At 36.4% G+C, this 14,623-nt stretch overlaps 2 protein-coding genes across 3 annotated transcripts in view; both read left to right on the top strand.

Annotated features, from left to right (window-relative positions):
• LOC139952176 (uncharacterized) overlaps positions 1–4,938 on the top strand; it is a 55,762-nt gene extending 50,824 nt beyond the window's left edge. For both annotated transcript variants that reach the window (XM_071951201.1, XM_071951202.1), the window contains 4 exons: positions 363–515; positions 936–1,038; positions 1,197–1,266; positions 3,121–4,938. In XM_071951201.1, coding sequence (XP_071807302.1) covers positions 363–515; positions 936–1,038; positions 1,197–1,266; positions 3,121–3,181 — 387 coding nt within the window. In that variant the 3' untranslated portion in view covers positions 3,182–4,938. The remainder of the gene's footprint in view (positions 1–362; positions 516–935; positions 1,039–1,196; positions 1,267–3,120) is intronic.
• Positions 4,939–5,457: 519 nt separating this feature from the next.
• LOC139952682 (uncharacterized) lies at positions 5,458–14,623 on the top strand. Its single transcript, XM_071951884.1, has 7 exons — positions 5,458–5,550; positions 6,611–6,727; positions 7,320–7,467; positions 8,206–8,327; positions 11,076–11,197; positions 11,818–11,939; positions 14,444–14,623. Exons 1-3 carry the CDS (start codon positions 5,458–5,460, stop codon positions 7,464–7,466), a joined length of 357 nt encoding a protein of 118 aa, XP_071807985.1. The 3' UTR covers position 7,467; positions 8,206–8,327; positions 11,076–11,197; positions 11,818–11,939; positions 14,444–14,623.

Genomic DNA, 14,623 nt, shown 5'->3' with positions numbered 1-14,623 from the left:
GATACTTTTCAATCATAGACTAGTCCCCTGTCTTTATCTTCAAGGCGTGTCATTGCCGAGGAGTCTGGTACCCTGGACGAACCATGCTCTGGTGTTGTTAGCAGCAGAGTGTGGTGACACTTGTGCCCTTGAGCATGGCAATTCACCATAATTGCGTCAAGAAAAGTTAGGAGTTGGTGCATTCTGCTCTACAAGCCAGGCTCTTAGCGGATGATATCCATACCTATATCCTTACAGACCCTGTTTCAGCCCCATGAGCAGTTTGCAATGTGCCCCTGGTAGCAGTAGATTTGGGTTGACAGCCCAAATCAGTTATAGCCCTAACCTGATAGTTTACCTGACAATTTTCTTTGTTCCTGCAGAGTGATTCCCCACTCCTTGCTTTGGAATCTGAAAGTGCCTTCATAGGGATCAATAATGGAGTTGCGGACATCCCCAGTAGCCCCCCTCGAAGGAAGAGGCCCCCCTCCCCTCGTAAAGAATACGGAGAGCCCTCTACGTCAAACAGAAACAAGGTAAGCTTTGTTTCGAATGGAAGAACATAGGTGGCTCTTGCGTAAAGCACTGATCTCTCACCACCATAGCCCTGGTTTGATTTCCACCTAGGGACATACATGAATGTGAAAACAGTTCTTTTCCTAAAAGGTTCTTTCCTATGCCACAAGGGTTTTTCTCTGGGCCCTCTGGTTCTCCTCCCTCCAAAACAAAGCTCTGCTTATCCTGTTGAAAAACAAATAACGAGCGCTTTGATGTTTCTAGGGGTGTGACAAAGCGCTATATTATTGTGTGAAGAACAGTAGCAAAGCAAAAAGAGATGGCCACCTCCTGGGTGCAAATTCACCAACCAGATTAATAGAAATGCTTAACAATCCATTGTTGTCATACTTTTTTAAAGTTGCAGTAACCAAATTTTGTCACCTTCTTTCACCATGTAGGCTAAGGATCCATTAGGTTCAACTATGAGCTTTGATAACGACACCATCGATTTCTTGGCTAAGAAAAATAAGGAAAGAAACAAGGCCCTGAACAACATTGAAGGTGGGTATAAATTCAGTAAATTCAAAGAGATCTTCCTCTTGTTCAGTTGGCACTGAATTGTGCTGCTGTAGCCTTCATTATAGCCCACCAACCATCTCTGCTATTCGCCATGGTGGTAATTGTTGAATCACTGTTTATTTATCTCTTAACCTTTCCAGCTGATGTTGATTCTCTGGTTGACGCTGACGATGTTTTATCACGGTTCATGATGAGATCATCACATGACAGGTAAAAATACACTCACTTCCTTAAACTCTTTTTTAATCTCCATTTTTCCATTTTAGAAAGCATGACTAGCTTGCATGTGGAACAGTATTCTATCTTCTGTACCCCTCTTAGTATCTCTCTGCGTTGTTTTTATTCCCTACTCCTTGACCAGACCCCTTCCTTCTGATACACTTAAAGGTCTGACATGGTGTTTCTGCCCTGTCTCCTCTACCACAAGGTGTAGTGAGTTGGGGTGTAGGTACTTCGGAGAGGGAAGTGAGGGTGTAGTGACAAGGGGTTGTAGGGATCGAGGGGGTGGAGGAAGTGTAGTGACCAGCGGTGCGGCCACTAGGGGTGTTAGCAACTAAGGTGTAGTGCCTTTGGAGTGTAGTGAGTTAGTGACCAGTGGGTGTAGAACCAAGGGGTGTGGTACTTAAGGACTGTAGTACCCAGGGGCTGTAGTGCTTGGGGCTCAAGTGCCCATCAGGGGGCTACAGTGACCCGGGGGTGCGGTGACCAGGGGTGACACACCCCAAATAACTTTTCTGAGTTGGCATTTGAGCCTCAGTTGCGCATGAAACACCAATACAAAAATAAGAACAAGGGTACCATCCTTTAAGAACACTAATATTTACAAAAAGGTTTGTTTCTTTGACATTATTTAATACAGTGGGTTTGCATGCTGGGCCTGCTAGTCTCTCTTATAATAATGGAGAAAGTTTTGGTAGTCAATGGTCTGGCAAAGTGGATTCACTACACCCCATAAAGGGATACCAGCTAGCAATGGCATCCATACACCCTCCTAACAAAAACATGTTATTTCTATGTACCCGCCTTTTACTTTCATTTTCTTTTCCCCCCTTGCTTCCTTTTTTTAAAATCTTGTATAACACACCATGCTTATTTCATTCTCACATGCACACTTGCTTTTCAAGATCATAGCTATGTCATTTGGTAAACTGGAAGGTAAAGTATAGAATTCACATTTAGTTTGCTGTTACATACGTTAGGTTAGCATGCATTTTCATTAACACTTTTTAAAGAGAGTAGAAGAAGAAAAATTGTACTTGAAAAACAATTTCTAAACAAAACTAATTTACTTGTTTCATGTTATTTATAGTAACAATTTTACTGACAAAATTTGGTTAAAGAAATGAACAATATTAGGTATGTCTTGGTGTTTTGTGATGATTATACAGAAATGAAAGGTCTCTGAAAGGTTATAATAGATTCTATTTTTTTATAACTAAATATGATAAGCCCATCTAACAGTGGTTCATACTACAGTGGTATTTTATATCCATTGGCGAACTACACATTTTCATGGGGGGGGGGGACCACACAATTTGGGGGGATATTTATTGTATCGAACCATGGAGGGGCGTGCAAGGATTCAGAGCCATGCCGTCCTGTTAATGCCACTGAATATATTTTGTTCCAAATATACCTAAAATAGATAATCATAAGAAGAAACTAGATTTCAGATTAGAAATATCACAATACGGTTTAACACATCACCTAGGGTTTGATTTGTGTTTGTACATGTATCCACATTTCTAACAGTTTGATTTGGCTCTTTACTCACAAAAATCCACCACAAGCACATCCACCACAAGCCTCGGCTTTTAGGATGATGCCTCCATGTGAATGTGGAAATAAATGTTAATATACTGATTGATTGATTGATATTGATTGAAATGCTTGAACAGTTTTAGTAGGATTCAACAGCCAGATTGAGGTAATTTCTAAAATCATCTCTTACAGCACTTGTAAGTCCCCCTTCACATTACAGTTTTGCAGATTTGTTTACTTGAAACAAGTTAAAGCTAGCAAATTTCGTTTTCTAACTCTATGATTCTATTTTCCTGTCAACAGACCTAAATCTGGCAAGAGCGAAGACCTGAGTCTGTGGCTGCAGCCAAGTGCCATTGATTGAGGAAGACTGGACTCTGGTGTTTTGAGTATTCTTCGGGCAATGTCACATAATTATAAAAGGCAATCAGGTCCCCCCCCCCCCATTTTATGTAGAAAACAGGAAAACACTTTACTAAGTTTTATGTGCTTGGCCATTTCCTTTTTCTGGGGGGGGGGGGGTGCAAAAGTTGAATGTCTGATAATATACAACATAAGAGTTATGGTTAATCAAATTAATAATTGAACTATTTAGTTTTCAATGAATCTGCCAGACCTTTTTCAAATAATAGAGAAACAACTCTGATAGAGTGCCGGCAGAGGTTGTTGGTTCAAATCCCACTCTAGTCTGATTGTCTTTGTTCAACCCAAATACATAACAATTATGACCTAATCATCTTTTTTCACTTCAGTTTTCTTATGCATTCAGCAATAGTAACTAGTGCCTTCTATTTGCCCTTTTTGACAAGTTTGTTGTTTTGTGAAATAGCGAGTTTAGTTGATGCGTTACAAGCATTATTTTTTTGGCCAGTAGAAGAGTTTAAAAAGTGTAAATTTTTGTATTTTGCCTTTTAGGTTTCAGTTAGTTTGGCTACATTGATTTTGAGCAATTAGCTTATTGAGGATGCCAACCGCCGATAAAATCTCACTTTTGTGAGAACTAGGGGTTCTTGTACTATCTCATTCCGGTTCTTCTATCTCAGAGCCATCACTTCTCCCAACTTAGTCTGATTTCCGATTTGTTTGCCCTTTAATATCAGAAAAAAAGCCTGAAAGGTATATTGAAGCCTACACACCATTTGTAAATGATAAAATATTCCTGAACAAGAGAGGTCTTTTGCACATGGTTGCTAATTAGCTAGCTTCCTGTCGTATTAATTACCCAATGGGAAGTTTCACATCTTACTTGTGAAAGGAAGACTACTAGCCTATTGCCTTTGTCTGGTTGGGGAAAAAAGAAGCTTTTTAGTATTTGAATCGATCAATGGTTAAAGGTTACCAACTCTGTGTTGGCTTGCAAAACCAAAACAAATGCCAGAAAGTATTGTTTTAATAGAGTCCTCTGCTCCTCAAACTTCCGAGAAAAAAAATCTCTTGAAATTCTTTTTAACTTTTCACTTAATCTATATAATAATTAAATTAAGACATTTATTGTATATGAACATAGCTGTACATGATTGGTTTACTTGAATTTATTTTAAAAATCTTATCTGTCAATATTTTTCTGTACCAAATATTTTGTATTTTTTCCTTGAAGTTCCTAAAGAGTGTTTGTATAGATTGTATTTATTATATCTTTATTGTAGATGAACATTCCATAGCAAATATTAATTTGTCTATTGAAACAGTCACTTGTTGTGGCTGTTGATACAATTTTCAAGATAAGGCTTAATGTTATTGTTTGAAATAATAATAATAAAATTAATAAATATTAATAATACACTAAAGCTGTATCAAAGTAAAACTGTTGCCCTCTGGTGGTTCCCCTTTAAAATAAGATAAAATAAAACATTGATAATATTGCCATTATCTGTTCTTGGGTGTATAAAAACTGTTCATAGCTCAAATTGTGCATACCCTATGAATCAAGATACCTCATAATACTGACAGAATTGCTTTTGTTGTATGGGTACTGTCCTTGATATAAGGTACATCAATATAAGGTACAACATAACGCTCATCACTAGCCTCTAATCTATAGTCAACTACTTGAATTACATTTCTAAATAGTGTATACATTTTCAGACACCAACAATTCTTTAATATTTCTAGAAGGCTTTATAAGATCTTATCATATTAAATGTATTTATTCTTCAAATCATGTTTTGTTTCCCTTTTGTTTGAGTGAAGACATGTTTATTTTAAAGCTTCTCACCCCCCCCCCCCCCTCACCCCAACCCCGGTCACCCCAAAAACCCAAACACCAACAAAAACAAACGCATTTCAACCCACACCTCTCGATTAAGCCCCGCCCCTCCCACCAGCGAATCTGCTTGAGGCTTGTCTGTTCTATTTTTCAAGCAGGGGTGTTCTTTCAAGAGTGAACTCCGTTTGAAAACATTTCTATCGAAAGACTGATCAAAAACTGTTGGAAAACCTTCCATACCTCCGTGTAATATATTTACCACAGAAAAGTCACTATTTATTAGTTTATTCATAGCTATTGTCTAGTTTATCCCTTTCTAATTGACGAGTCAGGTCGTGTCCCCGCCGCCCCCCCCCCCCCCACAAAATGTGTACAATATGCAAAATAGTTCCGTAGGCCTACGTCATGGAAATCGCCGCCATATTGGAAAGAAAATGGCTGACGCTGGAAAAAACGTCGCTTGTCGCTGCAAGTTTTTCACATTTTACGAACAATTCATCGGACGAACCTTCTTCAAAGATAGTGAGGTAAGTTTGTATAAATATGTAGCTTCTCTGGGGACTTTCTGTTGTGAATATTGGTGTTTGATACGGTCAAAATAGTGCAAACATGCGTGCTTCCTGTTGTCTAAGCGGTAAGTTTGAAACGCAAGAAATCGGCAAGGAAAAACAGTCATTGGCTGTAAGTGTGGAGAAAATGCTATTGTGAAACAAATGTGCGGGGGTGGAGAAGAAGGTGGGAGGGGCCGTCTGCGAGAAGAAAAAAACGAGGCACAAAAAATTTGCATATTGACCACGGCTTTGAACAAATAAAAGCCTTCCTAGCCCGGGGTAGGACTATGTTTGACTTTTAAGTTTAGGAGAGCAAGGCCTCCTGCATGTTCAAGCACAAAGTGTGACCTTCTTACTTGAAATGATTGATGGAATATGCAGTTGGGTTAGGTACTGACCTGTTTAGTGTTACAAATAATATAGGAGCTGGCATCATAGTTACACTTACTACCTTATAATATAAGGAAGCTTTGTCAAATTTTGCTCTAAATACAACAAGCCTATATACATGCATTTTGGAGCAAAGTTTGATAGATAACTTTCCGCATGGCGCCACCACTTTTTCACTCATTTTTACAAAAAGGGATATATGAATCAGGTAAATTAGATACTATATTATTTTATTAATGAAAAAGTGGTGGCACCATACGGAAACTTTTCCAAAATTTATAAAGTTTTGCTCTAAAATGCAACAACACTATATAGCCTTTTGTGTTTGTAAACATTTCTCTCAAACGCAACAAGGCTAGCCTATAGCTTTGAGTATTTATCAAATTTTGCTCTTAAATGCAACAAGCCTTGCATATTTATCAAATTTTGCCTGAAAATGTGTACAAAGCTTACATAGCCTTGCGTATTTATCAAATTTTGCCTTAAAATGGGTACAAAGTTTATATAGCTTTCTAAAATTTATCAAATATTGCCTGAAAATGGGTACAAGGCTATATATATATCCTGGTGTATTTAATATTTCAAGTTATGTTTTAAATGTATGAAAATATAGGCTAATTGATTTTCCACTCTTTGTTTAGTACAGATAGATGTACAGCCACACCAACCCATGCATCCACCAAGAACCCATCCAAGAATTAACCAAGAGGCATTATCACCTCATCATGGGAGAGTAAAGACCAACAAATGGTCTAAATTCAAGGTAATGAGAGACTCTTATAGACAGTCCTTTTGTTCACAGTTCTCGCCAGTAGTGCGCGTACGTGCTCAGGTGTGCAATACTGAGCATGTGTGCGCAAAAAGGACGTTACGTCGCCAGCATCTCAAAAGTCTCCCAGTAATACTCTAAATTTGTTTTTGGAGGTCCTCTAATTTCCAAGTAATTAAGCTTCATGAAAGATTCTGGAGCATTTTTAGCTTGGGTGGGGATTCAATTACACCAAGCGTCTTTATTCACAGGGGACTTAATGGCAACAACCCCCCCACAATTTTACAGTGGCTCAGCCCCTGAGGTGTCCCCATAAATAAAATCTATGTACATGTATGTACCTTTAAAAACGAAAGACATTAAGGTCTCTTTACCCCCCCCCCCCCCAATTGTGGAAATCAGTGCCACCTCTGTTTGGATTGTCCCACAACTCCCAGGGTGAACAGGCTAAATTTGAAACTGAAATATATTTACTTAACTACAACAAGATTATGAGTACTATTTCGTTAGAATGATACTCTGTTTAATCAGGTTATTAAAGGAAGACTAATGCAAGAATAATTGCTATGTTTTTGTTTTACATAAGAACCAACTGCGAAGTGGCATAACAACCACATCTCCTAAGGGACCCATGTCATCCATGAAGCAGCAACAGTGTCAGTTCGCCAGCAAGGCCAACGCACCCAGGGAGATTCAAGCTCAACTGAATGAAGGGCTGCGGTGGATATGTTGAGGTACGTAATCAACTTTATTTACAAAGATATTTTGTAGCATGCAACGTTTAAGAAAAAAAGAGTGTCCCCTGTAGCAGGTTGCCTTTTAAAGAGTTAAATTCAAATTATTAAAGATCACCTACTTCTTAGAGCATTTCAATTTCAAATGTATGGTTATATTTTGTTTGCAAAATGTTTCACTATAATTTGGACCACAAAGTAGTAGTGTGACTGAATGTGAAGGTCAGGAATCGGTTATCATTATCACAAGTTTCTCTAACTTCACCTTTGAAGGCTTATACTTCTAGTTCAAATACAGCAAACTTAAATACCAAGAAATAGCTTTAAGCTAAAACAATAAGTAAAAACCTTTACTCAAACAACAGCATTGTTACAAAACTTTGGAAAAACAAACAACATGTTATAAGACTTTTAATGAACTCGTAAAACTTCTAAATTTCTGTTTGGTTTTTGCCTGAAAATGTTTGCAAGGTCTTATGGCTTTATCAAATTTTACTTATGGTGGGTTTTTTAAATTGTGCTTGAAAATGTTTGCAGTTTTTGCCTAAAAATGTGGTTTTTATCCAATTTTGCTTGAAAATGGCAAAAAACGTTTATTATAAAACATTTGAAACAAAAACTAAACATACCAGACTTTTAATGAACTTGTAAAACTTCTTAATTTCGGTGCTGCCGAACATTCCTCGGCCAACCCCTTTTATAAAGTTAACATGCATGTTGTTTTTGGTTTTTTTGTAGGCTTCATCTGGAGGCGATCTCTGTCACCTTATTGATCCAAACCTTGCCATCGACCTCTCTAGTTGCTCCTGAGTTAAACTGCTGCTACCACTTCATCATCACCGGGACATCGAAACAAAATGGTACAAATATGTTTGCAAGGCTATGCCTTATGGTTTTATCAAATTTTGTTTAAAAATTATTATAGCCTTATGGTTTTTGCCTGAAAATGTAGGCAAGGCTATAGCCTTATGGTTTTTATCAAATTTTGCCTATAAATGTGTGCAAGGCTATAGCCTTATGGTTTTATCAAATTTTGCTTGAAAATGGTTGCAAGGCTTATGGTTTTTGCCTAAAAACTGTTGCAAGGCCTTATGGTTTGTATCAAATTTTGCTTGACAATGGTTTTATCAAATTTTGCTTCAAAATTGTTGCAAGGCTATAGCCTTATGGTTTTATCAAATTTTGCTTGAAAATTGTTGCAAGGCTATATTACCTTATGGTTTTATCAAATTTTGCTTGAAAATGGTTTTATCAAATTTTGCTTCAAAATTGTTGCAAGGCCTTATGGTTTTATCAAATTTTGCTTGAAAATGGTTGCAAGGCTATAGTCTTATGGTTTTATCAAATTTTGCTTGAAAATGTGTGCAAGGCTATAGCCTTATGGTTTTTATCAAATTTTGCCTAAAAATGTGGGCAAGGCTATATAGCCTTATGGTTTTATCAAATTTTGCTTGAAAATGTTGGCCTTATGTTTTTATCAAATTTTGCTTGAAAAAGGTTGCAAGGCCTTATGGTTTTTATCAAATTTTGCCTGAAAATGTGTGCAAGGCTATAATAGCCTTATGGTTTTATCAAATTTTGCTTGAAAATGGTTGCAAGGCTAAAGCATTATGGTTTTTGTTGCAAGGCTGTAGCCTTACGATCTTTGCCTGAAAATGTAGGCAAGGCTATAGCCTTATAGTTTTATCAAATTTTGCTTGAAAATGTGTGCAAGGCTATAGCCTTATGGTTTTATCAAATTTTGCCTAAAAATGTGGGCAAGGCTATAGCCTTATGGTTTTTGCCTGAAAATGTGTGCAAGGCCTTATGGTTTTTGCCTGAAAATGTAGGCAAGGCTATAGCCTTATGGTTTTATCAAATTTTGCTTGAAAATGGTTGCAAGGCTATAGCCTTATGGTTTTTATCAAATTTTGCTTGAAAATGTGTGCAAGGCTATAGCCTTATGGTTTTATCAAATTTTGCTTCAAAATTGTTGCAAGGCTATAGCCTTATGGTTTTTATCAAATTTTGCCTAAAAATGTGGGCCTTATGGTTTTTGCCTGAAAATGTAGGCAAGGCTATAGCCTTATGGTTTTATCAAATTTTGCTTGAAAATATAGCCTTATGGTTTTATCAAATTTTGCTTGAAAATGGATGCAAGGCTATAGCCTTATGGTTTTTATCAAATTCTGCTTGAAAATTGTTGCCTTATGGTTTTTATCAAATATTGCCTAAAAATGTGGGCAAGGCTATAGCCTTATGGTTTTTATCAAATTTTGCCTAAAAATGTGGGCAAGGCTTATGGTTTTATCAAATTTTGCTTGAAAATGGTTGCAAGGCTATAGCCTTATGGTTTTTGCCTGAAAATGTAGGCAAGGCTATAGCCTTATGGTTTTTGCCTGAAAATGTAGGCCTTATGGTTTTATCAAATTTTGCTTGAAAATATAGCCTTATGGTTTTATCAAATTTTGCTTGAAAATGGTTGCAAGGCTATAGCCTTATGGTTTTTGCCTGAAAATGTAGGCAAGGCTATAGCCTTATGGTTTTTGCCTGAAAATGTAGGCCTTATGGTTTTATCAAATTTTGCTTGAAAATATAACCTTATGGTTTTATCAAATTTTGCTTGAAAATATAGCCTTATGGTTTTATCAAATTTTGCTTGAAAATGGTTGCAAGGCTATAGCCTTATGGTTTTTATCAAATATTGCCTAAAAATGGTTGCAATGCTATAGCCTTATGGTTTTATCAAATTTTGCTTGAAAATGGTTGCAAGGCTATAGCCTTATGGTGTTTATCAAATATTGCCTAAAAATGTGGGCAAGGCTATAGCCTTATGGTTTTATCAAATTTTGCTTGAAAATGGTTGCAAGGCTATAGCCTTATGGTTTTTATCAAATATTGCCTAAAAATGTGGGCAAGGCTATAGCCTTATGGTTTTATCAAATTTTACTTGAAAATGGTTGCAAGGCTATAGCCTTATGGTTTTTATCAAATATTGCCTAAAAATGTGGGCAAGGCTATAGCCTTATGGTTTTATCAAATTTTGCTTGAAAATGGTTGCAAGGCTATAGCCTTATGGTTTTTATCAAATATTGCCTAAAAATGTGGGCAAGGCTATAGCCTTCTGGTTTTATCAAATTTTGCTTGAAAATGGTTGCAAGGCTATAGCCTTATGGTGTTTATCAAATATTGCCTAAAAATGTGGGCAAGGCTATAGCCTTCTGGTTTTATCAAATTTTGCTTGAAAATGGTTGCAAGGCTATAGCCTTATGGTTTTTGCCTGAAAATGTAGGCCTGATGGTTTTATCAAATTTTGCTTGAAAATAGTTGGAAGGCTATAGCCTTATGGTTTATCAAATTTTGCTTGAAAATGGTTGCAAGGCTATAGCCTTATGGTTTTTATCAAATATTGCCTAAAAATGTGGGCAAGGCTATAGCCTTATGGTTTTATCAAATTTTGCTTGAAATTGTTTGCAAAAAACGTTGATTACAAAACATTTGAGAAAAAAATTAAACATACCAGACTTTTAATGAACTTGTAAAACTTCTTAATTTCGGTGCTGCCGAACATTCCTCGGCCAACCCCTTTTATAAAGTTAACATGCATGTTGTTTTTTGGTTTTTTGTAGGCTTCATCTGGAGGCGATCTCTGTTACCTTATTGATCCAAACCTTGCCCTCGACCTCTCTAGTTGCTCCTGAATTAAACTGCTGCTACCACTTCATCATCACCGGGACATCGAAACAAAATGGTACAAATATGTTTGCAAGGCTATGCCTTATGGTTTTATCAAATTTTGCTTGAAAATGTGTGCAAGGCTATAGCCTTATAGTTTTATCAAATTTTGCTTGAAAATGTGTGCAAGGCTATAGCCTTATAGTTTTATCAAATTTTGCTTGAAAATGTGTGCAAGGCCTTATGGTTTTTATCAAATTTTGCCTAAAAATGTGGGCAAGGCTATAGCCTTCTGGTTTTATCAAATTTTGCTTGAAAATGGTTGCAAGGCTATAGCCTTATGGTTTTTGCCTGAAAATGTAGGCCTGATGGTTTTATCAAATTTTGCTTGAAAATAGTTGGAAGGCTATAGCCTTATGGTTTTATCATATTTTGCTTGAAAATGGTTGCAAGGCTATATGGTTTTTTATCAAATATTGCCTAAAAATGGTTGCAAGGCTATAGCCTTATGGTTTTATCAAATTTTGCTTGAAATTGTTTGCAAAAAACGTTGATTACAAAACATTTGAGAAAAAAATTAAACATACCAGACTTTTAATGAACTTGTAAAACTTCTTAATTTCGGTGCTGCCGAACATTCCTCGGCCAACCCCTTTTATAAAGTTAACATGCATGTTGTTTTTTGGTTTTTTGTAGGCTTCATCTGGAGGCGATCTCTGTTACCTTATTGATCCAAACCTTGCCCTCGACCTCTCTAGTTGCTCCTGAGTTAAACTGCTGCTACCACTTCATCATCACCGGGACATCGAAACAAAATGGTACAAATATGTTTGCAAGGCTATGCCTTATGGTTTTATCAAATTTTGCTTGAAAATGTGTGCAAGGCTATAGCCTTATAGTTTTATCAAATTTTGCTTGAAAATGTGTGCAAGGCTATAGCCTTATGGTTTTTATCAAATTTTGCCTAAAAATGTGGGCAAGGCTATAGCCTTAGGGTTTTATCAAATTTTGCTTGAAAATGGTTGCAAGGCTATAGCCTTATGGTTTTTGCCTGAAAATGTGTGCAAGGCTATAGCCTTATGGTTTTTGCCTGAAAATGTAGGCAGGGCTATAGCCTTATGGTTTTATCAAATTTTGCTTGAAAATGGTTGCAAGGCTATAGCCTTATGGTTTTCGCCTGAAAATGTAGGCAAGGCTATAGCCTTATGGTTTTATCAATTTTTGCTTGAAAATGGTTGCAAGGCTATAGTCAAGTAGGATTTGAAACTTTGCATGGTGGAGATAAGATATAGAAGAGTTTGCGGTAACACCATGTAATAACAATCTCTAAATGAGTTGGGGTGGTTCTGAAAAGAACCGTTGGGTTAACTCACCGGTTCTTTTCAGAACCACCCCAACTCATTTAGAGATTGTTATTACATGGTGTTACCGCAAACTCTTCTATATATATAAGGCTATAGTCCTTATGGTTTTATCAAATTTTGCTTGAAAATAGTTGCAAGGCTATAGCCTTATGGTTTTATCAAATTTTGCTTGAAAATTGTTGCAAGGCTATATTACCTTATGGTTTTATCAAATATTCCCTAAAAATGGTTGCAAGGCTATAGCCTTATGGTTTTTATCAAATTTTGCTTGAAAATGTGTGCAAGGCTATAGCCTTATGGTTTTATCAAATTTTGCTTGAAAATGGTTGCAAGGCTATAGCCTTATGGTTTTTTATCAAATATTGCCTAAAAATGGTTGCAAGGCTAAAGCCTTATGGTTTTATCAAATTTTGCTTGAAAATGGTTGCAAGGCTATAGCCTTATGGTTTTTTATCAAATATTGCCTAAAAATGGTTGCAAGGCTATAGCCTTATGGTTTTATCAAATTTTGCTTGAAAATGGTTGCAAGGCTATAGCCTTATGGTTTTTGCCTGAAAATGTGGGCAAGGCTATAGCCTTATGGTTTTATCATATTTTGCTTGAAAATGGTTGCAAGGCTATATGGTTTTTTATCAAATATTGCCTAAAAATGGTTGCAAGGCTATAGCCTTATGGTTTTATCAAATTTTGCTTGAAAATGGTTGCAAGGCTATAGCCTATATGGTTTTATCAAATATTGCCTAAAAATGTGGGCCTTATGGTTTTATCAAATTTTGCTTGAAAATGGTTGCAAGGCTATAGCCGTATGGTTTTATCAAATTTTGCTTGAAAATGGTTGCAAGGCTATAGTCCTTATGGTTTTATCAAATTTTGCTTGAAAATGGTTGCAAGGCTATAGCCTTATGGTTTTTGCCTGAAAATGTAGGCAAGGCTATAGCCTTATGGTTTTATCAAATTTTGCTTGAAAATGGTTGCAAGGCTATAGCCTTATGGTTTTATCAAATTTTGCTTGAAAATGGTTGCAAGGCTATAGCCTTATGGTTTTCGCCTGAAAATGTAGGCAAGGCTATAGCCTTATGGTTTTATCAAATTTTGCTTGAAAATAGTTGCAAGGCTATAGCCTTATGGTTTTATCAAATTTTACTTGAAAATGGTTGCAAGGCTATAGCCTTATGGTTTTTATCAAATATTGCCTAAAAATGTGGGCAAGGCTATAGCCTTATGGTTTTATCAAATTTTGCTTGAAAATGGTTGCAAGGCTATAGCCTTATGGTTTTTATCAAATATTGCCTAAAAATGTGGGCAAGGCTATAGCCTTATGGTTTTATCAAATTTTACTTGAAAATGGTTGCAAGGCTATAGCCTTATGGTTTTTATCAAATATTGCCTAAAAATGTGGGCAAGGCTATAGCCTTATAGTTTTATCAAATTTTGCTTGAAAATGTGTGCAAGGCTATAGCCTTATAGTTTTATCAAATTTTGCTTGAAAATGTGTGCAAGGCCTTATGGTTTTTATCAAATTTTGCCTAAAAATGTGGGCAAGGCTATAGCCTTCTGGTTTTATCAAATTTTGCTTGAAAATGGTTGCAAGGCTATAGCCTTATGGTTTTTGCCTGAAAATGTAGGCCTGATGGTTTTATCAAATTTTGCTTGAAAATAGTTGGAAGGCTATAGCCTTATGGTTTTATCATATTTTGCTTGAAAATGGTTGCAAGGCTATATGGTTTTTTATCAAATATTGCCTAAAAATGGTTGCAAGGCTATAGCCTTATGGTTTTATCAAATTTTGCTTGAAATTGTTTGCAAAAAACGTTGATTACAAAACATTTGAGAAAAAAATTAAACATACCAGACTTTTAATGAACTTGTAAAACTTCTTAATTTCGGTGCTGCCGAACATTCCTCGGCCAACCCCTTTTATAAAGTTAACATGCATGTTGTTTTTTGGTTTTTTGTAGGCTTCATCTGGAGGCGATCTCTGTTACCTTATTGATCCAAACCTTGCCCTCGACCTCTCTAGTTGCTCCTGAGTTAAACTGCTGCTACCACTTCATCATCACCGGGACATCGAAACAAAATGGTACAAATATGTTTGCAAGGCTATGCCTTATGGTTTTATCAAATTTTGCTTGAAAATG

The sequence above is a fragment of the Asterias amurensis genome, chromosome 20 (genome assembly GCF_032118995.1).
Source record: "Asterias amurensis chromosome 20, ASM3211899v1".
Classification (NCBI taxonomy): Eukaryota; Metazoa; Echinodermata; class Asteroidea; order Forcipulatida; family Asteriidae; genus Asterias; species Asterias amurensis.
Note: the sequence above shows the minus strand (reverse complement) of the source record. Positions and strands in the feature narration are given on the sequence as shown.